The sequence below is a fragment of the Caretta caretta genome, chromosome 16, assembly GCF_965140235.1.
Source record: "Caretta caretta isolate rCarCar2 chromosome 16, rCarCar1.hap1, whole genome shotgun sequence".
Classification (NCBI taxonomy): Eukaryota; Metazoa; Chordata; order Testudines; family Cheloniidae; genus Caretta; species Caretta caretta.
Genome location: NC_134221.1, coordinates 6,233,828 through 6,258,302, shown reverse-complemented (window position 1 = coordinate 6,258,302; position 24,475 = coordinate 6,233,828). Strand labels below are relative to the sequence as shown.

At 49.6% G+C, this 24,475-nt stretch overlaps 1 protein-coding gene and 1 long non-coding RNA gene across 6 annotated transcripts in view; one reads left to right on the top strand and one right to left on the bottom strand.

Annotated features, from left to right (window-relative positions):
- The window catches only part of LOC125623569 (dual specificity testis-specific protein kinase 1), a 63,211-nt gene that overhangs the window by 7,500 nt on the left and 31,236 nt on the right, over positions 1 to 24,475 (bottom strand). For 3 of the 5 annotated variants that reach the window (XM_048823152.2, XM_048823150.2, XM_075120305.1), the window contains exons 2-8: positions 20,000 to 20,199; positions 10,936 to 11,057; positions 10,744 to 10,792; positions 9,064 to 9,213; positions 3,644 to 3,817; positions 2,389 to 2,472; positions 497 to 583 (exon numbers count right to left, since the gene is read on the bottom strand). In XM_048823152.2, the coding sequence (XP_048679109.1) occupies positions 497 to 583; positions 2,389 to 2,472; positions 3,644 to 3,817; positions 9,064 to 9,213; positions 10,744 to 10,792; positions 10,936 to 11,057; positions 20,000 to 20,188 (855 nt within the window). In that variant the 5' untranslated portion in view covers positions 20,189 to 20,199. Of the gene's footprint in view, positions 1 to 496; positions 584 to 2,388; positions 2,473 to 3,643; positions 3,818 to 9,063; positions 9,214 to 10,743; positions 10,793 to 10,935; positions 11,058 to 19,999; positions 20,200 to 20,307; positions 20,331 to 24,475 lie in introns of those variants that run through there. The other 2 variants (XM_075120306.1, XM_048823151.2) reach the window with 2 other exon arrangements.
- The window catches only part of LOC142069399 (uncharacterized), a 31,512-nt gene continuing 21,728 nt past the window's right edge, over positions 14,692 to 24,475 (top strand). The window contains exon 1 of the long non-coding RNA XR_012665211.1: positions 14,692 to 14,927. This is a non-coding gene — a long non-coding RNA (uncharacterized LOC142069399). The remainder of the gene's footprint in view (positions 14,928 to 24,475) is intronic.

Below are 24,475 nucleotides of genomic sequence, written 5' to 3'. Positions count from 1 at the left end.
CTCCATCTGTATCCTTGCCATTTGTATATCAGACATCTGTGTGTGCCAGTGGCCATGTAACCTTTTTTTGCTGTGGGACCAAGTCACCGCACAGAGAAGGGAGGGGATTTTGAGAGAGACTCCTGGGAAAATACATGCCGTTTCCTCCATTACTGCCAGTGCAAAAACCATTTGGTGCAGCGGGTAAGTTTGACAATGACACCCGGATTCAAAACCTGCCCCTGTGTTGCCAGATTCCCTCAAGTTTTCTCATTACTCTGCCATTGTCACACACTGGCTAAGTGTCCTCTTGTAGCGGTTAGTCTACATAGAGGATAAAACCTCCCCTCTGCTGCCAGGTCCCCGAGTCACTCCTTTCCCTCAAGTGGCAGAGGGCTGTGACGAAGGGGAAGGGCTCAGTCCCCACTGGGGTTGAAGGGCAGTTTGAGTTCTCACACACAGCAAGTGAGACGGTAAAACTGAAAGACAGAGAAAGGAAACCGAGGGAGAAACCTACCCGACAGCAACTAGCGGCTAGGTCCAAAACCCGCTTGGGACATTCACTGATCATTCCTTGGAAAGCTGCAACATCAAGGCCATAATCCTGGTGGAGAAGAAAGACAACGAGATTCTGGGTCAATGACAGGCGAGGGGGAGGAGATGGTCTGACTGGGCGGGGCGTGGGCTGTGGGAAAGCGCTTTGCACCGAGGAACGGGATTGTGACGCCTCAGAACAATTGCAGGGCTCAGGATATGGCTCTTTCCAGGTGGCTGGCCAAGTTCCTTACCTGACGGATGTTTTACCCTCCCTCTGGAGGCACTTCCCAGTCCCTGAAGCTCGACCCCACCAGTGGCCACGTGAACCTCAGTGAGAAGCAGGAGACATGGTATGGAAGAGTTGGATCACAAACCAACCCCTATGCCCTTCCTTCGCACCTCACATCAAAGGATCTCAAAGCACTGATCCATGGATTAAGATTCACAACCCCTCTATCATAGCCATTACGTTAATGGCTAAGCACACACACGTATCAAAGTAACAGGCACTTTAGAAAAATGATCAATTTATTGATAAGTAGCGGAGCCAGGAAAAGACTCAGACTCCCCCAGTTCCTAGCCATGTGCGCTCACCCTTAGGCAACGCTGTTCCTCTAGCCTAAATGATTTGAAATGGATTCAGGAATTACAAGGAAGCATGGTCCAGTGGTTAGGACACTAGACCTGGACTCAGGTGATCCAGGTTCAAATCCCTGCTCTGCCCCAAACTTCCTGTGTCACTTGGGGCCAGATTTTCACTTCCCTATCCAGATAGGCTTCTCGTGGGGGTTTTAAATGCTCTTTTAGATGCCTAATTCCCAAGCAGGCACTTTTGAAAATTCCACTGGGTACCTATCTGCATCTTTAGGCACCGACATACCTTTAAAATCTGGCCCTTAATCTCTGGGTGCCTTAGCTCCCTATTTGTAAATGGAGATGACAGCGCTGCCCTGTTGCGCAGGGTGCAGGGGTGAGGACAAATACATTCAAGATTATGAGGTGTTTAGGCACCGTGGTGACGGGGGCCACCATGTCAGCACCTGAGCTGAAGATGAGTAAGTAGCAGCCAGTCAGTGAGCTCCATCCTGGGAGGTGATGAGCACTCACTGTCAACGTGAAATCCAGGCTTTCAGCGGGAGCTCAGCCCTTCGCAGCACCTCACTGTTTCTGTGTCTGTAGCATCATCCTCTGAGCCACCACTTTCTGACATAGAATTCCCTTCCTCTCATGCACACAGATGGAGAGTTTAGTCTCTCCCCAGTCTCAGGTTATTTTGAGTTCTTTCCTTCCTTCTTTCCCTCCAAAGCAGGGCGGCTCGAGAAAGGGCATTTCCATCCCAGGGGAAGTTCCAACAGCGCCACGTCGGTTTGGACAAAGCCGTTGAAATAGAAAAGAACTTCGTGGAAAGGGAAGTCACGCCTGAGCATTTCTGACTCGGCGACGTTGAACCGAACCAACGACTGTGCCATTTTAAAAATGGAAACAATATTTCACCCTTTCCACGCAAAAGGCTGCAGCGTTCCAGTTCAGAACATCGATATGGAACGACTATTTGTGCTTTGAATTGACCGTTCCACTTAAAAGCTGAAACGTCAATTCAAAACAGTAGTCTGGAAAAGAGGTTTGAGATGAAAACATAGGGAACCAAATTGGCACTTCAGAAAAACTGATTACATTTGATCAAAGCTGTTGCTTTTCCCACCGAAAATGTAGGTGGCAACTAAATGACATGTAAACAAAACCCACCACAACAAACTGGTTATTGGAAAACTTTTAACGTGTGTGTGTGTGTAAGAAACCACAGGCACCCAATCTGTTAACTTCAGCGCATGGAGGATACACCGGTCAGACCTGAGCTGCAGTAATAACTACCTGCGTTCTGGGAAGCACTTCGGGGTCAGCGGGGATTCTGCCCAGTATTTCACACAGGACTATGCCAAATGAGAACACATCAACCTGCAAGAGGGGGCAGAAATACAGAGTGAGGGGGGGCTCTAGTGTGTATAGAAGCAAAGGGTCAGAAAGAGGACGGCAGACCGAGCGACCCTGCTTTGAGGTCACCCAAAAGCAAGGGTGTGGGCAGGGAAACGTGTAACAAGAGAACAATCCCTTGCCTTTCATTCTCTGCCTGCCTTCACCAAGCTGCTCTGTTCCTTTCAACATACAGCGCAGGGAACTGCAGGAGGTGCTGTCTTTCAGCTGAGACATAAAACAGAGGGACTCACTGCACATGGCCAAACACCCAGTGACACCTCTTTCACAGATTAAGGCCTAAGGGATCATTGTGATCATCTAGTCTGACCTCCTGTATAGACAGGCCATAGAACTGCCTCAAAATAATTCCTAGAGCAGATCTATAAGATAAACACCCAAAACACTGCAAAAGGGAGGGGTGTTAACCCCAGTGTCCTCAGCTAATTCAGATGTGGATAACTGCATATGATATTCTTCTTCCCTTCCTGTCCCTAAAGCTTTGTTCAATGTTGCTAGCACCTTTATAGTGGCAGCCACATTACCACCCCAGAACTGGCTGCATTTCAATGGAGGACAGAACGATCACAATAGTTACATAGATGTGTAGTTACCAAACAGCCTGCTCAAGTGTTTTCTTTAACAGAGGCTTCACCAGCTCTTTCTCCAAAGTAAGGAGAACACGTCCCACAAGCAGCCGTAATTGACCCAGGCCAGTCAAGCATCAGAACCTCTTGTCTCCAAAGGAACTTTCCTAGGCAAGCTTGCATGGCTCCCTAACTCATTGGAGAGCTGGAGAGAGCAGAGTTGGGATGAAAGAAGGGAGAGCAATACCCATTATGGGAAGTGGAGCTTTCCTGTCCTCTCCCACCTATCCCAGGGAGAAAGATTCTCCAGCACAGCACTTGTGCCCTCACTCTGAAGGGTCTGACCAGAAACCTCTCCATGCCTGGCGACACTCAGCCAGGCCTCGGACCACACTGGTGTGGAGCTGATCCTGCCAGGGACCCATAAACTCATAACCAAGTCAACATCACAGAGCCACCATCTGGAAGAGAAGCTAACACTACTGATTGTGCGGGAGGCTCTGGAGAGCGACGGGGGGACCTGACCTGGGCCTTGTGGACACACAAGGGGCAGGGAGGCAGAACTGTACCTTCCTGTCGTACGGCTCCCCCCGCAGCATTTCAGGGGCCATCCAGAAGGCGGAGCCCACCAGGGACAGCTTCCTCTCCGGGTTCTTCATGGGCAGCTCCACCACCTCTCTGGCCAGACCGAAATCCGTCACCAAGGCTTCCCGGCCCCGCTGGGTCACGCGAATGAGGCAGTTCTGAAACAAGTCCCCCAGGGCTGCTCGTCTGAGATTCCCACTTATAGAGCACCTGAGCCTTTTTCTCCCCATCCCGCCCACCCCCACCGCCCCTCTTGCAACGCACCCACCTCATGCACTAGACCAGCTTTCAGCTGCGCTGGGGAGGCACAGAGTGCCCATTAGCATCAACGGGGTGGAGGGGACAGAATGTTTTCGGGATGCTCATGCAGGATGGAGCCTTTCGGATGACCGATCCCAGCCATAGCTTGCAGCACCAAGTACACAGCCCTAGACAGACCTGAACTGACCCTCACCACCCGCAGAGGGGCTGTGCTCACCCAATGAAAAACTGCACCAAGAGTGTTTTGAGTGACTTGTCCAAGGCTGCACAGCGAGTCGATGGCAGAGCGAGGACTAGGTCGCAGGAGCTCCTGCCTCCCACTTCCTGTACAAACCACTAGCCCAGACTGCCTCTCCTGTCATAATGCTCTTTGTTCAGTGCTTACCCCTCCCGAAGAGATGGGCTCTGATCCCCCACAGCAGGGTATCTTCCTAAAACCAGTTCTGAGTTCCCTGGCAAGGGGTTGCAGAGACAGCCATACCATGGCCAGTATGCTAGGCTCAGGTCCTGTTCTGCCACCCCTCTTTGCACATGGCTTTTGTGTTTCTCTTTATCTTAACCCAGCAGGAAAGGAGCCATTCTGCAGAACATTTCCTGCTGCAGGAGAACAACATGAGTGGGGGCATGTTCTCAACACCCACGTGTCACACCCATGAGCCACGCCCCATCCAGAGCTGCTTGGCCTGTCAACTTCAAAGTGTGTGTGTGTGTGTCCGTCCGTCCAGGAGTGACGGGAAACCAGCATGGTTTCCAGAGTTGTAAGGACCTTCCTTGCATCTCCATCCTTCCCCACTCCCCTCACATGGGGCCTTTTCAAAGCACAGAGGACGCTGTGGGATGGAAAAGACGGGTAAAGAAGGAGGTAGATGAAAGGGGTGGAAGAGAATTTATTCAGTGGAAAGAAGCACTTTCTCCAAATCTCTCCTCCCACCCCACACAGGGAAAGGAATTTGCCTAGAATTTGCTGCTTTTAAAAGAAGGACTCATTTTTAGCAGTGACCCTGGGAACATGAGAGGTTTGGGCTGAGATTTTCAAGGCCACCTAAGGGAGATGCAAGCGCAAATCCCTTAAATATTAATGAGAATTAGGCATCTATATGGAAGCCTGTTCAGTTTCCGTAAATAGAGGAGACGGTCTAAAATCAGGACAGCTCCCCCCACAACTGAACTTTGTGAGGGGGTTGATAGAATCGGACCTGGTTTGGATTTTTCAAACTGCACAGTGTGCATACATGTACGTACACACACACCCCTCATCTTGTGGCAAAGTCCTATCGAATTGGACAGAAAACAAGAACATTTCTATAGGACTTTTTGGACTATGCTACACATTGAGCAGAGAAATAAATCCCTGCTATAGAATGGTTCATGCAACCTCTAGAAAGCAGATCATTTTCTATTAAACCCTATGCCAGAGTAATTCCTATAGAATCCTGTTCAATTTCTACAGAAACCTATTGGTTTCATCTCTGTCAAATTCTGTAGGACGGTCTGGTCAGAGTAAGGCAGGTTTGGAAAAAACAAACAGCTGCTTCAGATGGCTGGATGTCACTATCGAGTGGATTTAATGCCTGCATCCCCTCCCCACCCTCCCATATCCTAGGCTGTCAGCACTGCAGGGAAACGGAGAAATTCCTATCAGGGCCAAACAACTGCAGAGAGACACACATGATGTGCAGTGACATTCTGAAACGTGCACTGACTTTCTGAGCAGGACCGGGGTGGCTCTGATTTTACAATGAGTTAATGCAACATGCAGATACATTTACGGGAAAATACATTTCAATGGATTTTATAGGACATCAGCAAGGAAAGCCACAGGCAGATGGAACCTGTTTGCCAGGCTGTTTCCCACTGGAGTTTGTGTTTTGATGGCTGGTGATTAAGCTGGGCAAACAGCTGTGGGGATAATGAAGCCAGCCTAGCATCCTGTATTGATATTCCTCAGCCTTGTAATGCGTGGCTGGCCACATCCATCAATATTTCAATGTTCCGCTGAGACACTCAGGGAACATCAATGGAGGAGTCATGACACAGTACCAGCAAACAGATCACTACGTGCCTAGCTTCGACTGCAAAGGATCATGGGAATTGCTTCAGTAAAAGCTCAGTGGACTCTGGTCAGATCCGGGTTCTAGGTCAGACAGTCAGCTGGTGTAAATCAGTGTTGCTCCGCTGAAGTCAATGGGAGATCTGATCACTGTCTTGGTGGCATCACTGTGTTTCTATAAAGCTGCCATCCTCCGTCCCCTCCAAGGCAGGGGTCCTCAACCTTTTTCTGTCTGAGGACCCCCTAACATGCTATAAAAAATCCACAGCCTACCTCTGCCACAACAGCTGTTTTTCTGCATATAAAAGCCAGGGCCGGCATTAGGGGATAGCAAGCAGGGCAATTGCCCGGGGCCCCACGCCACAGGGGATCCCACGAAGCTAAGCTGCTCAGGCTTCACCTTCAGGCCTGTGTGGTGGGGCTCGGGACAGCTGAGCTTTAGCTTTTTGCCCTGAGCCACAGTGAATCTATTGCCAGCCCTGTTTGGCAGACCCCCTGAAACCTGCTCACGGCCCCCGAGGGGGCCTTGGACCCCTAGTTGAGAACTGCTGCTCTAAGGGAACTTGGGCTGATAGGCAAAGCGGATGAATTTGATGGCTCATCCCCAGGCTCACCATTTTGTAAGACCACCTGCAGAGGTGAGAGAGGCTGGCTTGACAGCCCTGGAGAATGGAGCCCTCTATGAGAGGCACTGCGATCCAGTGACTAGAGCCCTGGACTGGGACTCGGTAGAGCTGGATTCTATTCCTGGCTCTGCCATTGGCCAGCTGGGTGACCTTGGGCCAATCATGGCCTCTCCCCATGCCTCAGTTTCCCCACCTGTAAAATGGGGATGATGACACTGACCCTCCTTTGTAAATCATTTTATAGCACTAGATATTATTATTATTACTGACACACAGGCAGCACCCAGCCCTTGCCAGAGTGTCTGACGATAATGCTGGGAGCTGGCGTCTTCTCTCAAGTCTCTGCCAGGGGCTCTCAAAGCACTTTGCACCCATTAGTCAATGCAGCCAGAGACCCTCCTGCCCCTGAATCCACTGAGCATCATTATCCCCATTCTAGAGAGGAGGAAAGGAACAGAGGGGAAGTGACTCACCCAGGGAGGAAGCAGAGGAATGGGGAACAGACCCCACGTCTGCTGAATCCCACTGCTGTGCTTAGCCACGTGAGAACCGATCTCTCACCCTGACCCACAAGGGCCATCTCTAGGGCCCAGCAGGGAATTCAGCCTGCAGGTCTCTCAGTCTCTGCTCAGCCTCCCAACAAGGGGACCATTAGAGCCAAAGTCATCCTAAGCAAAGCTCCACTGATGTAAATGGATTTATACCAGGGGTGGATTTGGCCCTAACTGGAGGAATCTCCCTGCAGATCAATCTGCCAGGGTTAGAGCCACACGGCCCATAATAATGCAATGGAGAAACAGGCCCCTCGAGCATCACAATCACCCCACGCAGCCGCAGACAGAAACCATGTCTAATGAGAAGTGTGGATGATGAGCAGAAAAACAGCAAAGGATGGCACAGCCCAGAACTGCTCTCCACGCCCAGTACTGCAGGGCCAGGACAGCTGCAGCACAAGGCAGAGATTCTGTTCCACCAGTTCCCGACACCAGAGTCTTGGTTATTTCGTTGGTGACGGCTGCAATGCGATGCCCCTGTGGAGGTCATCAGCATGGAGCGAAATCAAACCTGGGACCTCTGGATCTGAAAGCACGAGCCTCCACTGCAGGGGTCCCCAAACCTTTTCAGGGTTGTGTCCCCCCCTTACCCCTGTCCGCGCCCCTGCTCAGTGGGAGACGTGGCTCAGGGACGCAGACACAGGTAAGGGGATTGCAGCTGGGGCTGGGAGCAGGGCCGGGGCTGGGAGCGGAGCCATGGCCAGGGGCCAAGGCTGGGGGTGGGAGCAGAGCTGCAGCCGGGCCACGACGAGGGCCAGCAGCCAGACCCGCGGCTGGGTGCAACTCCACTCCCGGACCTGCCCCCAGCCTTGGCCATTGACCAAGGCAGGGGTCAGGAGCGGTGTCACAAGCAGGCTGCAGTGGAGGCTGGCAGCCCAACCCACAGCCAGGTGTGGAGCCACGGGACAGGGACAAGCGCAGGGCCGGGAGCTGCTCCATCTGCTGGAGGAATTAAAAGGCCGGGAATTAGCTCCTTTGGGTGGCAGAGCCAGAGGTGAGCAGACCCGCAGCCCACAGCTCCAGCAGAGCAGAAGGAAGCGTAAGACTCTGATACAGCTGCCCAAAGGGGCCCTCCCTGAGGGAAGGAGGGGACCCACCCCGGAGACAACTAGAGAGGGAAGTACCCTGTGGACCTTGGACAGTGCTAACCCCCTCTTACCTACTGTGGTTTGGGTTTCCCCACTAGGGGAAAGCCTTGGACTAAATTGACCCAGGGGATGTAAGGGATGAGAGGAAGAAGCATGGGGAGGACAGCCTTAAGCAGCCTTGGTTGCCAGACTACTGGTAGCCCAAAGGGCCCTGGGTCAGAGTCCGGTGGAGTGGGAGGGGCCAAGCTCCCCTCCCCACAACCCCCTTGGCAGCCAGGAGTTGCAGGCGTGACCAGTAGGCCACGCTCCCCAAGTGGGAACTGTCACAGCTACACATATAAAACAGAAAGAGTTCTGGTGGCAGGGCGAACTAACTCACTGCATCTTGTCCCTCCCTGTTATTGATGGGTCGCTTCTCTTTTCCCTTGCGGAGCTCGTGATTAGAGACAGAACCCTGGGTTTGATTCGCAAGTTGGACAGGGGACATCTCGCAACCATGGCGGGAGAACAAGTGTGGAAATCCCGGCACGTCCATTTCTACCCGAGTTGCTTTTCTGACCATAACCGTGCTTTGAGGAGTCTATTTTTAGCTCTTCCAGGATCTCCTGCCTGGTACGTAACTAATATGCCATAATGACAGGCTGTGTCAAGGAAGCTTTCACAACTCACCCTTGGTGCAGAGTGGCCAAGACACCACATAAGTCCCACTTGAGCCCTGTGGGCTCAAGTGGGATTTACGTGGTGCCTCGGCCGTGCGAGTAAGTGGTACACAGGCCCAGCCCTTTGCCCAGGGATGGTGAATGTCAACCTCTGAGCACAGCCCACCTTGGAGTTGAGATCCCGGTGGTAGATGTTCTTGGAGTGCAAGTAGATCATCCCCCTGGTGATGTCTGAAGCCAAGTCCACCTTCTCCTTCCAACTGAGGGTGATCTCCTTGCTGGCCAGGAGCTCTTCCAGGCACCCACCGTTAACGTACTGCAAAAATGAGACCAAACAGGGAGTCTATGGAGGCCAGGCTCTGCTGGAATGGAGGCTCTGCAAATACGCCTCTGCAAACACTCCGTTCATCTCCGTTTGGGAATTGCTTGATCTCATCAGCCCCTCTCGCGTGATGCGGGTGAGTACTGCAGCAGCGCCCAGTGGCCCCAACCAAGATCAGGGCAGCAATGTGCTGGGTGCTGTACAACCACTCCCATTAAAAGAGAGTAATTGATTGTGGCAGTATCCGAGAGTTTTCCACCACAAGGACTATTGCAGTTTAAGCAAATCAGGGGGTTTTTGGTTTGAGCATTGGCCTGCTAAACCCAGGGTTGTGAGTTAAATCCTTGAGGGGGCCATTTAGGGATCGGGGCAAAAATTGGGGATTGGTCCTGCTTTGAGCAGGGGGTGGACTAGATGACCTCCTCAGGTCCCTTCCAGCCCTGATATTCGATGATTACTGTACAGTGCAAGATTGCAACAGCACACCGGGAAAGTACTAGCATGCAGCACCAGATTACCCCCGGGAGCCCCAGCACTCCACACCCACTCAAGGGCCTCTCGCTTTGCAGTGCCGTAGGGAACTGCAAAGACACACATGCTGGGCAGGAGCCCTTTTGCCTTTGTCGTTTAACCCTGAGTGAGTGAATTTCAGCGTGGGGCTCGGCGCTCTGACTGGTGCGTGGGTGCGGCCATGCAATATTCCCCCTCCAACCTCTGCTGATGCAGCTGGATCATGAGCGACAGCACCCGGGGGGCCTTTCCCAAACAGCCTGTCCATAGTGTTTGAGGTCAGTGCTGTTGAATGCTGCAGTGTTTCTACTGCCTTCAGGTTCTTGCTCTACCGGGTCACCTCCCCTCCTTACTCATCTGGCAACGGTCTCCTCTCTGCCCCTCAACATTATCGGTGCAAGAGGCTTCTTCTCTGCAGCTCCTCCTCACTCTCAACTCTTCAGCCCACTCCAAACAGCTCTGGTTTCCCCAGCCTACCCCCTTTCAGCGTCATTTGTGTGAGTCGAGTCTGAGACACTGTTTTCTCTGGAAGACACTATTCAGAGTGTAGGCCTGATCCTGCCCTCTTTAGTCAGACAAGACACCCAATGCTGTAAATGTGAATTCTGTCCGAGAACGCCATGCAGGATTGGGCCCTATCATTGTGTTATAGAACACGTACTGGCTGCATTTATAGTGCAATTCTGCTGTCTCCTTCCCTGCAGTGAAAGTGCCTTATGCAATCTGTGAGCAACACCACCCGTGTGCCAGGGCAGGACCCAGGATCTCTGGATCTAAAAGTGAGAGTTCCTACTACCAGAACTAAAGACCAGTTCTATTAGCTCAATGGCAGTAGGAGATTCGGGAACATCTCTATGTGACCCAGCCACTGGAGACAGACAAAGAGCGACCGTGTGGGTTACCTGTGCTTTACACATGTTTCCTCTGGAAAGCAAGACTGCAAGAGTTCATCCCCTATGACCCTGACTGCCCTCACAATTAAAAGCAAGAAGTGTCCCAGCAACAAGCCTTTACCTCTAGAATTGGGTACAGCTTCTCGTCCTTCACGCAGATCCCAAGATACCTACAAGACAGGACAAAAACTCAGGTTTAGGTTTCTTCTCATACAAAGATTCCAACTCTGACTCTTGACTTAAAAACCCAGGCCTGGCACATCTCTACCAGGCCCTCTTCCCTAGCCACTGCCTCTCCTATGGCACCACCCACCTGACAATGTTCGGGTGGGAGAGCTTCTGCAGCAAGCTAATCTCGCGCACTATCACCTCCTGGTCCACGTCGTTCTTGTAGATTTTCACCACCATCACTTTGCAGGTCGCACTCTGAGTCACCTGGAGCAATGTGAAAAACGACACAGTGAGATGCATTTTATCCCAGTAACGTACGCCAGCCCCCACAAGGAAAGGAAATCCTTCCCAAGATCACACAAGGCCTGGTGCCCCGCTTGCCTTACACCTTGTGCGACATGAGGGCTAAAATGCTACCACACAGATTATACCCGCTTTGCACAGGTGTAAATTACTGCACAAGGCGCAGAGCTGTCAAGTATCCGGTCCAAGCTCCAGAGCACCCAGATCCAGCAGACCCAAACGGGACTACTCTGCACTTAAAGTTAAGCATGTGCTCACGAGCTTTGCTTGATCAGGGCCTACATCACAATGCACCACAGAGTTACTGAATGAACCATGGAATCTGCGCTTCCCACTCTCCGCCACCCTCAGAGATGCATGTTAGCAGGTGGTTCAAGGCAAGGTTACTTTACCACACACCTCCTCAGTAAATAGCTAGAGAAACTGGTTTCCAGGGCTTCCCACCAGCAGCCATTTCTCAAATTCAGACACAAAAATAGTACATTAACTTACCCTTAAAAGCGTAACAGATAAAATAAGGCATTTTTAGCAGGGACCTCTATTGCCCCCAGTGGTAGAAACAGGGCTTGACTGTGATGAACACAGTTCATTGAGGCTGCTGGACACTGACAGACCCTGTGTTTCTCTGAGGCTCTGTCGGTCCCAGGTTGATAACAGAGACTGTGCTGTCTAGTGTCACTACAAGGGGTCTGCCTAAATCCTGGGCCAGACCCACAAGTCACAGAGCGAACTGCTGACTAGAGCTGGTTGGGAATTTTTTAACAAACTGATTTTTTTCAAGAAATGCTGATTTGTCAAAACTGAAACCGTTCATTTAACAGGGCCAGGTGCCACACATTTACCAACTCAAAAAAATTTGCAGGAAAAAAGTTTCTAAATCATCCAAATGTTTTGTTTTGACATTTTTTAAACAAAGTACCCTGGTTTTCCAGTTCCAGATGACTTTTCATTTCAACATCTAAGCTAATTCTGACCTTTTTAAAGGTTTAATAAAAGAAAAAAAGTCAAAATTGAAACAAAATATTTAAAAATTGTTGAAACAAAATGTTTCAAGTGAACCAAAACAAACAAACCAACAAACCAGTGTTTCAGTTTGCAAATATTTTCAAGCTTGGAACCTTTCATCACAATTCAAGACAAGACAAATTCAGAACTCTCTAGAATATTTGCAGGATGGGAAAACTATTTCTTGCCCAACTCCACCTCTGGCCAACTGTCCCTTTAATGTTTTATTTTTAACCAAGGTAATTGTTAGGTGGAGGAAATCAGCTGGTACAGCCTTGATCCGTCTCTTGACACTTCTGCTGGGACTATCAGGGTGACCCCAGGCGTGCTGTTTAACTTTCTGCCCTTTTTGTCATTTGTTCAAAGGTCAAAACCGTTTAAACACAGAATGAGCTGGCACCATGACACCATTCAAAGCCCCAAAACGTCATGTGTGATATGGCTACCTGCGCAAGCTACCTTACAGATAAGGTTACCTTACCACTCCATAGCAGGTGGACTGAACAAAGAGACTAACGTCAATCCAGTTTGGATTGAGAGAGGAATGCTAATTATAACTAGGGCTGCAAGATAAATAAGTCTTGGGGCAATGTTAACTCTGGTGCTGCTCCCTTCCAAGAATAATGCAATCAAATACCCAGTGCCCATGACAGGAATAACCCTGCCTCTGTGTTTAAATGGATTGCAAAGAAGTTTTGGATCAGGCATTACCCAACCGTGGGATTTACTAATCTATAACCAAACTTTACAATGTGCATTATTATTACATGCACCGTCATTACAGTATATGGCTAGAGATGCACTGTAAGTACCTAGGACCATGGGGTTCTGGGCTGCCAACACTTCCACATCACCACTGGAAGGTTAGGCTGGGTTTCTGCTAGAGGACCCTGTAAAGCTAGGCACCACAGGAAGTACCGCACAGCAGGGCCCTCACAGCCCACTGATTGGCTCATCCTGGTGTATAAACCAGGAGCCATCTTGGGGAGCTGTCTGAGCAATGATGCAGACCATCTGCTTGCTTCCACTCCTGATCATGCTTTGCTGTAGACCCTAAACTCTGGCTCCTGACCCCAGCTTGACCCCGACTCTGCTACTTGTCTATAACCTTACCTGGTACCTGACCCTGACTTCCTGGTGTCCTAACCCGGCTCGACCCCGACCCCGCTACTCATCTCCTTACTGCACTTGGTAACTGACCAGTGCACACACACCGCCCTGACATACAGAGTGAATGACATTTTACTCCAGAGGCTGTGGGCTTCCTGAAATCTGTGGCTGTGCAAAAGGCATAGAGAGCATTTAAGAGGTCCACAGCTGCGTGACACCTTCTCGGGGCACCCAGGATTGTGGGTGACCTTGTTTACACCCCTGCCACCCGAGTGAGAGAGTTTACCTTGGGGCAGCTGGGCGTTGGCTCCTGGACAACACCCGCCTTTCAGGATTCTCGCCCTCTTCTCAGGACTCTGCCAGCCCTACTCTGCTTTGCAGGTTAACATTAGGTGCACCCCAGTCACTGAACGCTCCAGAAACATCCCCCTGCAGTGTCCAGCCCCTGTCACCGGGACACCCACAGTAATCACCAGATAAGCTGTCCCCAAAGAGACAGTGTACAAAAGCTGGAAGGCTGCAAGTCAGGATCAGGTCCTTTATAACAACACAGGGCTGTAAACTATTTACGGTGAAAACAAATATAAGTTTGTTAACAAAGAACAGAGATCCACTGATTCCAGTGCCTGTGGAATAAGAATAACGGAAAAGGCAAGGGTTACAAATAAAACACAAAGATAACCCACTTCCCCAAGCCTAGAACTTCACTCTAGCAAGTTAGTATTATCTAAAGCAATTTCTCACCTAAAACCTTTTCTGCAGAGTTTGCGGGTTTACAGATCTAGATTTTCATGAGTCCCCTACACCCTTCAAGGGGTTTCGTCGGTAATTCGATAACAAGGGGGTTCTTTTTTCTTCTTCTTATAGTCCAGGAACCTTTGAAATATATCCTTTTGAAGTGCACCCCAAGGCAGAACTCTTCTCTCCAGTTGCTGGCTCTCTGGTGTGCTGGCACCAGGCTGCCTTCACATCACCATGTTAGTTTGTTTTTCCCATTTTGCTTCCAAATGTAACTCCCATTGTATTTAGTTCACAATGCTTCGTTTACATGGAGACGGGTATAGCTGCACAGACATACTTCTGTCTGGCAGAAGACCTGTTTGTCCACTCTGCCTTGTTGACTTAAAAGCATAATATCAGTAGGTATAGATAATTCCTCATATAGGGTTAATACATGTATTTTATGATTATATTAATGACCAGGGTGTTACTGGCTTTCACTTAATACCTCACAAGACATTTTCTGGATAAACACTATGAAAGACAGTGTTCGGTGTAATGGGTTTGTCAGGCCTGACAGTACAGCAAACCCTTTGTCAGCTGGCACTGAGGGGTTCTTAGACTCACAAGCTGCAAGTTCTAAAAAGCTTTAAGAAGAGCTACCATATAGTTCTGGGGAGGGTTATTAGCTCATTAGAGTGCTGAGAAACGGCAGCTGAACAGAAACGTGTGGACCCATTATGCAAATTCCACCCTTATTTTCTGTGCAAAACTGACAATGGTGCCAATTATCTTCCATGCCTGTGCAGCACTTCTGGAGACATGCCACAGCACACTCACCCGGGCTTCTGAGCAGCCCCATATTCCTCCCGACCCTCCTCTGTCCTAAACAGATGCATTGTGGTGGCCAAGCTGTTCAAGTCCTCTAGACACACATTACACCACTTCAATCTGATGCAGAATTGCAGAGCAGCCTTTCAAACCTGCTGGCACGGGGTGAGTCACCAGGGACTGGGTTTCTTGCTGTCATAAATATAAAGGGAAGGGTAAACACCTTTAAAATCCCTCCTGGCCAGAGGAAAAACCCTTTCACCTGTAAAGGGTTAAGAAGCTAGGATAACCTCGCTGGCACCTGACCAAAATGACCAATGAGGAGACAAGATACTTTCAAAGCTGGAGGGGGGGGGAGAGAAACAAACGTTCTCTCTGTCTGTGTGATGCTTTTGCCAGGAACAGAAAAGGAATGGAGTCTTAGAACTTAGTAAGTAATCTAGCTAGATATGCCTTAGATTCTGTTTTGTTTAAATGGCTGATAAAATAAGCTGTGCTGAATGGAATGTAGATTCCTGTTTTTGTGTCTTTTTGTAACTTAAGGTTTTGCCTAGAGGGATTCTCTATGTTTTGAATCTGATTACCCTGTAAGGTATTTACCATCCTGATTTTACAGAGGTGATTCTTTTACTTCAATTAAAATTCTTCTTTTAAGAACCTAATTGTTTTTTCATTGTTCTTAAGATCCAAGGGTTTGGGTCTGTGTTCACCTGTGCAAATTGGGGAGGATTTTTATCAAGCCTTCCCCAGGAAAGGGGGTGTAGGGTTTGGGAGGATTTTGGGGGGAAAGACTTTTCCAAGAGGGCTCTTTCCCCGTTATATATTTGTTAGATGCTTGGTGGTGGCAGCAATAAAGTCCAAGGGCAAAAGGTAAAATAGTTTGTACCTTGGAGAAGTTTTAACTTAAGCTGGTAAAAATAAGCTTAGGGGGTTTTCATGCAGGTCCCCACATCTGTACCCTAGAGTTCAAAGTGGAGAAGGAACCTTGACACTTGGTAACATCCTTTATTACACAGATTTTGCTGTTAGGACTGCAACGTAGTGCTTAATGAGCTGGTACCATTTCCACTGTCATTCATTTTTAATTCCTTTGCTCCTCCCCATCTCTCCTTCTCCAAAGCTGAGTCAGTGCTGGCACCATAAGGAAGGTAAAGGAGAGCTTGGCACAGCCCACCTCACTTCGGTCACACCTCATAGAATCATAGAATATAAGGGTTGGAAGGGACCCCAGAAGGTCATCTAGTCCAACCCCCTGCTCGAAGCAGGACCAATTCCCAGTTAAATCATCCCAGCCAGGGCTTTGTCAAACCTGGCTCTTTCCCAGCTGCTTTACTGCTCAATAACATGACTCCTCTTCCCCTTTCCTTCTGTCTGCTTCTCCTGTTACACACAGTATTAGTTTATGCTGAAGCGTAGGAGCTATTGAGGTGGAAATGCAGGAGACAACGACTAGCATGAGACCACCAGACCTGCTTTAGATGTAGACCTAGCCCTGAATCTGAACCCAGGTCCCCGAGACTCAGAAGACTGGGACATCAATAATCCTTTGCCTTTCTATGGGCCTGATCCCAAAGCACATGGGGAGTTGCCTTAACCAGCTTTCAGGGATTCCCCTGACATAAGGGGAATCCCCAGGTGGTATACAGTCAGCATAGGCAGATCTGTGCCAACTGCTCTCCACCACCTGACAGAGGGGACATTCCTAGGTGGATTGAGGGCGTGGCTGGTGCACACAGTGCTCCCCAATCCCCTGCCAGCAGAGCAGTCCCTACCCACCATATCTTACAGCAGCCCTTTGGCTGCTAATTTATGCTGGGGTCCAGTTCTGCCCTGGGTCAGCCTGAGGATCAGAGGGACGGAAAGGTATCTCCAGGGCTTTCCCGCCACTGAACACAAGCTGAAAAGTGATAAAGGGGCTTGTGCTGGGCCTAAGTCAGAGGACAGAGAGATTAAGTTTAAACTCTGCTCATCAAAAAAGAGGAGGGAGTTGTGAGGCTTACTTAATTTAAGGTCCGTCGACAAAAGGAGCTGTAGAAGTTCAAAGTCTTATCTCCAATTGTATCTAAACACCGGACCAGCAAAAATCCATCCATGGCTTTGCCTTTAACTAGTGTCATCATCATGGAATTTTAAAGTACTCGATAACTATTCATGAATCAATTCACCCTGAGCCTGAATACCACATGTCACAAATGGTGAAACTGAGGCACTCAGCGGGAAAGGGACCTGTTCCAAGGTCACAAAGCGAGTCAAGGTCAGAGCTGGGCACTGAACCCAGATCTCTCAAGTCTGTCTCGTGATGAAATCCAAGTCGAGCCTTTCTCTCTAGCCACCTTGCTTACACAGTTACCTGCTTGTGCGCACAGGTGAGAGATAAATGACAGCAGTACAGATGCTACAGGCAACATTTCAGGGGGGAGGGATAGCTCAGTGGTTTGAGCATTGGCCTGCTAAACCCAGGGGGTTTGGCAGGGGGTTGGACTAGATGACCTCCTGAGGTCCCTTCCAACCCTGATATTCTATGATTCTATGATTCAGTGCCCACATCAGAAATGTGGGGTTTTTTATGTTGTGAGGTTGCATTCATGTGCGTAAAGCTCTTTGGAGGAGAGCGACCACCAGTAAAGAACTTCAAAGTGTCATCTTCAAGGGTACTTAAAACCAGGAGCAACAAACATGCCACAGTTACAGGACACAGGGTCCAGAGGAGACTACTAGACCTACAAGGAAGACAGGGAATTGGGAATGCAAATAATCCACATGCTTAGTAACCGTAACAACTCGAGTCTCCAATCAAATGTCAAGTCCCACTGTAGGACAATAGCCGAGCCCGTCCTTCTCTGCATTCCGAGTCTCTGAGCCAAACATCTCATTCAACCTTTATTTTTTGATATTTTTGCTTAACAAAAGTTGTTTTATCTTCATTCAAGCTGTGTGTCTCCAACCTGCCTACTGCTGGAATCCCATTCAGCAGCAGGACAGACTGGAAATGTCACGCACAATAGAAACAGCAACTGTTACTACGGCAATTTGCTAAAGAAAGGCAGGAGAGAGAGAGAAGAGGCAGTAGGCACTCAGTGGAAGTGGGGATGAGTGATTACTCAACCAAGGCTCTTGTGGGAAGTGGGGAGGGGCATTGCATAGGCTTGAAAAGAGCTACTGTACCATTTGGGCTGGAGATACCGTTTAAAACAAGTCTCAATCTGTCCTCCCTCCCTCTCTCTTTCAACCAGAAATCCACCAAAACTTTATACAGACACTGTGCCCAGATACCACAGTGATGGATGTAAGATAAGTTAGCACCTTGAAAAGTCAACACGCAGTTATACTTCCAATTAACTGCTACATTTTCCACACTTTGAGGGACAGATCCCCCGCTGGTGTAGACCAGCATGCCACCATTATCTTCAACGGAGCAACGTTGACGTACACCAGCTGAGGATCTGGCCCAAAGTGTCTATATAGGTCATCCCATTGATCTGGTGGTAGCATCTTGCGCTTGCATGGAGAAGATCAGAGGTTGCTGTCTTGTTCCCAGGACTAGCCATTCTATAGACTCCCAAGGAAAAGAGTCACACCAGAATGACTCTGACCAAACTGTTGGACCCATTGGCGATTTGTTTCCATCCAATGTAGGTGTCACGTCCCCATTCACAGGACTACTAGGAGCTGCAGCATGCTGGAAGGCTACTGTAAAATAAAGTGGTAGAGAAGCAAATTTGGCTGGAAGATGGCACTCCGAAAGAAGCAGAGGAAAGGAAACGGCAGCCTCTCCTGGAGCTGAAGGTCTGAGCCTCATTCCCTTAAAGAAACTACACTCCTGCCCTCCCCCGGGGCTGTTTGCACGGGTGCCACAAGGCAATGGATATGGAGGCTAACTAGGCAAAGGGGGGGGATCATCCACCCCCAAACTAAGCATTATTTACACATGATCCACTGTCATGTGCATGCCACACCCCCTGCACGAGATGCTCCAAGCACTTTGTCATGGGAGAAGGTGGACAGGTGATATATGGAACGCAGCACCCAGGAATTTGCACAGAGAGGGGTTTCAACAGCCTCCCACTTCAGCTGTGCCTGATGCAGGAAGTGAATTAGAAGCTCCTACGTTCAGAACACAGCAGTAACCCGCTGGTACGTCACTTGGTGTCACCCGCTTGTACCTCACGAGGCATCAAAGACCAGCCTGTGGTGATCTATGGGATTCCTGCCCTGAGGCTGGGAAAGGGAAATAACCCATCCCAATCTGACTGCTCTGTATGACCCACCGGCCCATAACACCACGACAGCTAGTCTAACGCACTGTGACGATGCATCAAGAGACAAGCGCATGGGCTGGAGCTTCCAAAGGGAGTGGGAGGCTGCTACTTTGGGAAGTGTGTGGGATTTAATTTTAGATTCTTTTTCACTGTGCACTTCGGTTTTGTTTTCAACAGCAAATCTGCACACAGCGTAAATATCTTCCAGACGTGCACAGGCCAGCACACAGTCACAACCCTTATCTCCTCTACGGCTCCTCTTTTATCTGAGGATCTCAGAGCACGTGGCAACAACTGACAAACTCGGCTCCTCCAGGGGGAATCTGAGAAAGAGAGGCAGCGACTCGCCCAGGGTCACTCAGTGGCGTGACTCCGTGGGTGCTCTGGGGCTGAAACACCCATGGGAAAAAACAAGTGGGTGCTCAGCACCCACCAGCCCAGCTGTTCAGGCAGCAGCCGCTGCTGGTCAGCTGTTCGGGGGTGGGTGGAGAGCAGCGGGCGGGGCCTCAAGCAGGCTGGGAAAAGGCAGGGCAAGGCATCAAGGAGGGGCAAAGGGGGGGCGGGGCAAGGGAGGGGGTGGAGCACTCCTGGGGAAAAAGAAAACTCAGGGCCTATGCCCAGTGGGTCTGTGGCACAGTCAGGGACAGAACTCCTGGCTTCCAGTTCCATGCGTCAGACACAAGACCGTCTTCCCCCTCACCATAAACCACAGCGACCCCTCAGAGCTTCTGTGAAGGGGGAAAATAGGGTCAATGTGGGGGGAGGTTCCTCTCCTCCCCAACTTCAAGCAGTCTCGCAGGGGGAAGTCGGAGGGAGAAAGTCTGGCAAGTAAGACAGCAGAGCAGAGTCCTGCCAAGAAAGACGTTAGGAGGAGGAGTTCTCCGCATGGACACATTTATCCCACACCTGCATGCTGACAGCTGCTCCACGTCCCAGGGCAGCTCCTCTCATGTTATGTCAAGCCACTCGTTGCTTTACCTTGTAAACCTTGGAGAAGAAGCCGCTGCCTATCAGCTCAGCATTGAAGTTTTCCCAGAACTCCAGCTTCCTGACGGCCGTCCGGAGTTTCTGCCAGCGGTCAACATGGTAGTAGGTGTCGGAGGACTCTCCGTAGTACTGCATCGGGCTGGAGGGCTCCGGGGAGATCAGTCCCGTCTCACACATCATGGGGACGGCTGCTGAAACAAATCACATTGCACTATGGAAGTTGAAGCGAGACAAATTCAGACGGCAAACAAAGCGTAATTTTCTAACAGTGAGAGTAATGAACCACCGGAACAATTTACCAAGGGGCCTGGTGGATTCTTTAATCACTGACAATTTTTAAATCAAGATTGGATGGTTTTCTAAAAGATCTGCCCTTGGCATGATTTTAGGGATGTTCTGTGGCCTGTGTTATGCAGGTGACCAGATTAAGACGATCACAATGGTCCCTTCTGGCCTTGAGATAGGGGGACAACAGCTGTGGCTAGTACAGGCAAAACAAGAAGCTGCAATGGGTTCAAGCATCACATCCTTTTAGGCTTTCTCCTGAAATGGCTTTTCTCCTCCCAAGTCTTTGCACTTGAGGTGGGAGTGTGGGGAGGAGACTTCCTGTTGTTGTTATTAAAGCCTCATCAGTTCCTGGCTCTGGCTTTTCCTGGAGGAAAACTAATTGCTCCGGCCCAGCACTTGGACGGCAGGTTGCAGGAAGATTGCTGCTGGGAGCAGCCTGGAGAGAGCTGAGCAAGTAGGCATCATGCCAACACACAAAGTGCAAAGCCTGAAGTCTCCCCACACTGGGACTCCACTCCCCACCCAGCCAGGGAAATTACAAGGCTCTTCCTTCTCCTGCAATATACAGATCCAAACAGCAGGCAGGCACAGAGCTGGCTCAGGTGAGGGGGAAGGGACACAGCCTGCCTGATGGAATAGTAACCATCTGCTCTACTAAAAAAGGAAAGGAGTACTTGTGGCACCTTAGAGACTAACAAATTTATCTACAGCTCACGAAAGCTCATGCTCAAATAAATTGGTTCGTCTCTAAGGTGCCACAAGTACTTCTGTTCTTTTTGCAAATACAGACTAACACAGCTGCTACTCTGAAACCTGTCATCTGCTCTACTGTAGCACCTTCGAGCTGGGAATCTCCAAGCACTTTCCAAAAGGGGACTAGTGCCTGGGAGCGGGGGAGTGCCCTGGACAGAAGGGTCTGTACAACCAAAACCTCCAGGCGATGCAGGATGGGTAAGCCCAGCGGACTAACTGCCAGTGGATCAGGCTCATGTGTCCTGCCCTGCATGAACCACACTCTACAGGACTGTCCAGCTCTGTGCAAAGCACGCCAGCCTCATTACCTCTATTATGCACATGGGGAAACAGCCCCAAAGCAATGAACTGACTTTACCACTGACTTACTGTGTGATTCTGGGTGAGCTGGGTACGTAACCCAGGAGTTCTGACTCCCAAACTGCTGCTCTAGCCAGCCGGGCACACAAAAACCCTCGCACCCAGTGGGGTTTTAATGCCTTCTTGGTGCTACTACTGTGACCTTTGGGGTCATGTGTTGCTATGCAAGCAACACAGCAGAGGATTCCCCTTTTCCTCTCCCAGCCTAGTCAGACTTTGTCCCGTTCTTTGGGTGCACCAGGCACAATAGTTTAAGGGACAACTGACCTCCCAGGAGGTGGCTCTTTTACGGGAAAGGTTTCCCTTTCAGAGCCTCTCCACTCAGCTTTTTCCCACGTATCATCTCCTCCCGGGCTGACTTAGTTCATCAATCACCTCTTTGTATGCAGGAGGATTCCAGCAGCATCCTCAGGGGGCTGGAAAGGGCCCCCTACATTATTCTGCAGACTGGGGCGGATTTTTTCCCTTTTTATATAAATGAGGCCGTTTGTCCTCGGATTACTGCCGACATGTAGGGTGGAGGGAAATGGCCTTTTAAAATGTCAAGATTTATTTGAAGGCCTCCTAGGAACCTGGGAGTGCTTGGAGCAGTTTCTGTAGGAAGATTGGGCGATGGAGCAGCCCCCGCAGCTGGGGGGTTGGGGAGGGAGGAGAACACATCATTGCATCCCAATGCAAGTTTGTAGTATACACAGTTGTGCTGTTGTGTGAGCAGATTAAAGGGCTCTGCACCTTCCCCTGTACCCTTGATGCTCCCAGAACATACAATTCATTCCATCCGGAATTCATTTCTGTACCAGGAGCAACAGGGCCAGACACATCATCAGGAAAACAAGTTGATTTGGGGCCAGATTCTCAGTGGGCATAATTCACCACCACGCCATCAACCTCCAGGGAGCCATGCCGATTTACACCAGCTGCGGATCTCGCCCCCTTTAGGAACTTAAAATAATTAATTAGAAGACATCAGCATTGTGTCACACTTGTTCCACCAGTTCAGTCCCTTCTGACCTTGGCACCATCACTGGCAATTGGAGCTCAGCTGAGCATAACAGAGGCATGAGAAAAAATGAACGGGACAGACACAGTAGATGGCCACTCCTCTTTACTCTCTCATACTACAAGAACAAGGTGACATTCAGGGAAACAGAAAGGCAGAGCATTTAAAGCTGATAGAAGGAAATTCTGTTTTTAACACAATGCATTATTCACACATGGAATTAATTTACCACTGGAGCCAAGACCTTAGCAGGATTACAAAATGGATAAGAAATGTATACAGATAACAGGGACATCCAGAGTTACATTAGTTGGGTCACATCGTTGTTTTTTTAAAGAAGGGCTACATAAACACTCATGCTTCAGGGCATAAAGCAGCCGCTAAGTGATAGAGGTTAGGAAGCAACTTCCCCAGGGAAATTCCACATTTGTTCACCACACGAACCCTTCTCATCCAGGACCATGCAAAGAATTTTTTAAAACGGTGGACCTACCTTGCCATTTGCTGACCCTCACTCTGCTTGTCTGTTCTAACCCTATTCCCTCCCCTTTCCATGACCTGTCTACTGAGATTGTAAACGCTTCGTCTCTCATTATATGTCAGTGCATCATGCAGCACAATGGGTTCTTTATCATGGGTCTACCATCATGTAGGCACTACCCAACACGAACAACCTACGTTAGACCAGCAACTGGTATTCAGTCTCCTTCTTCCCCATATTCTTCCTGAACATCCCCATGACACGGTTAGCCCTCTGTGACATCATGATGCATTCTCAACCATAATAAGCAGAATGTTCCTAATCCAAGACACTTGACTGAAAGGCTTTTCATGTAATGGGCCAGCTCTGAAACAGGGGCCTGGCACTGCATCTGCTCCTGGGGTGTGGCTCAGATGAACAATACCCTTTGCTCTGAACATTCAACTTCTGTTTTAAAGCAGCAATTCATGTAATATGTAAATGTCTGAGATGCTCAGAGATCACTGCAAATGTCTTCTCAGGAAGTTCCCAGGCCTGTCAGGCACTCAAACTTTCCACAGAAAACCTCTTGCTACCCAAACAGGGGTCACGTATATTCCTCTCGCACCCAATGCATATGGCACAATAATCCACAGCAATTATCTTGTCAAGCATTGTGAGTGACTTGACTTAAAATGAGACCCACGTTGGCAGAACCCTTCTTGCCACAGTCACCCAGACAGAACAGCAGCCTTGTCTGCAAAGCTGGATGTTTTGTATTTGTTACAGCATGTTAAAATATGTTCCCCCCCTACATTTCTCAGCATCCCACCTCACAGCCAAGCACTACCCCCTTCCCCCAGACATATCCTAGAATGCAACATTCAGACCCCTCCCTCCTATTTCCAAATGGTTCCAGTTTTGTGTTCACTCTCTGTGGGCTTGTCTACATGGGGAGGCTATTGCAAAACAGGCAAGGGTGTGAATTTAAAGCGCAATAACTATTCCACACTAATTCCCCATGTGGACACTCTTATTCTGCACTAGAGAGTGCCTTTAGGTGGTTTCGCTTAACCTACTTCCCACAGGAAGGTAGCAATCGAGATAGCGATTCCCGGCTACTTCCCCATGTAGACAAGCCCTACAACTCTGGAGTTTCTAATAGCTCCCACTATGGGGAGCTTTCCTGAGGAAGTACAAGCTCTGTGACAGCCCAGCCAAGAGCCAGGCCTGGCCAGCAGCTCCCACACAGTCTTGTGAAAGAAAGAACTGCTAACAAACATGACAGAGTCTGACAGGAAATCTTACCACCAAAGGCGTCAGTGCAGAAAGGGAGGTAGGGTAGTAAACCAGAGGGGAAAGATCACCCCAGCACTGATGTCAAGGGAGAGAGACTCCAAATGCCTTTCCACATAGCTAAAGCTCTCACAGAAGGCTGAGAGAAGAGTTGCGGAGGCAGTTTCCTAGTCAAAAGAGAGAGACGACAGGAACGGGGAGCTCAGCTCTGGAGTGAGAGTGGAGGTGCTTGGGAAGCCCCTTTGTGTAATACTTACCCGTGCAGCCATCACCCACCCAGCCCCTGAAACAGCCACACTCCAAAGACACT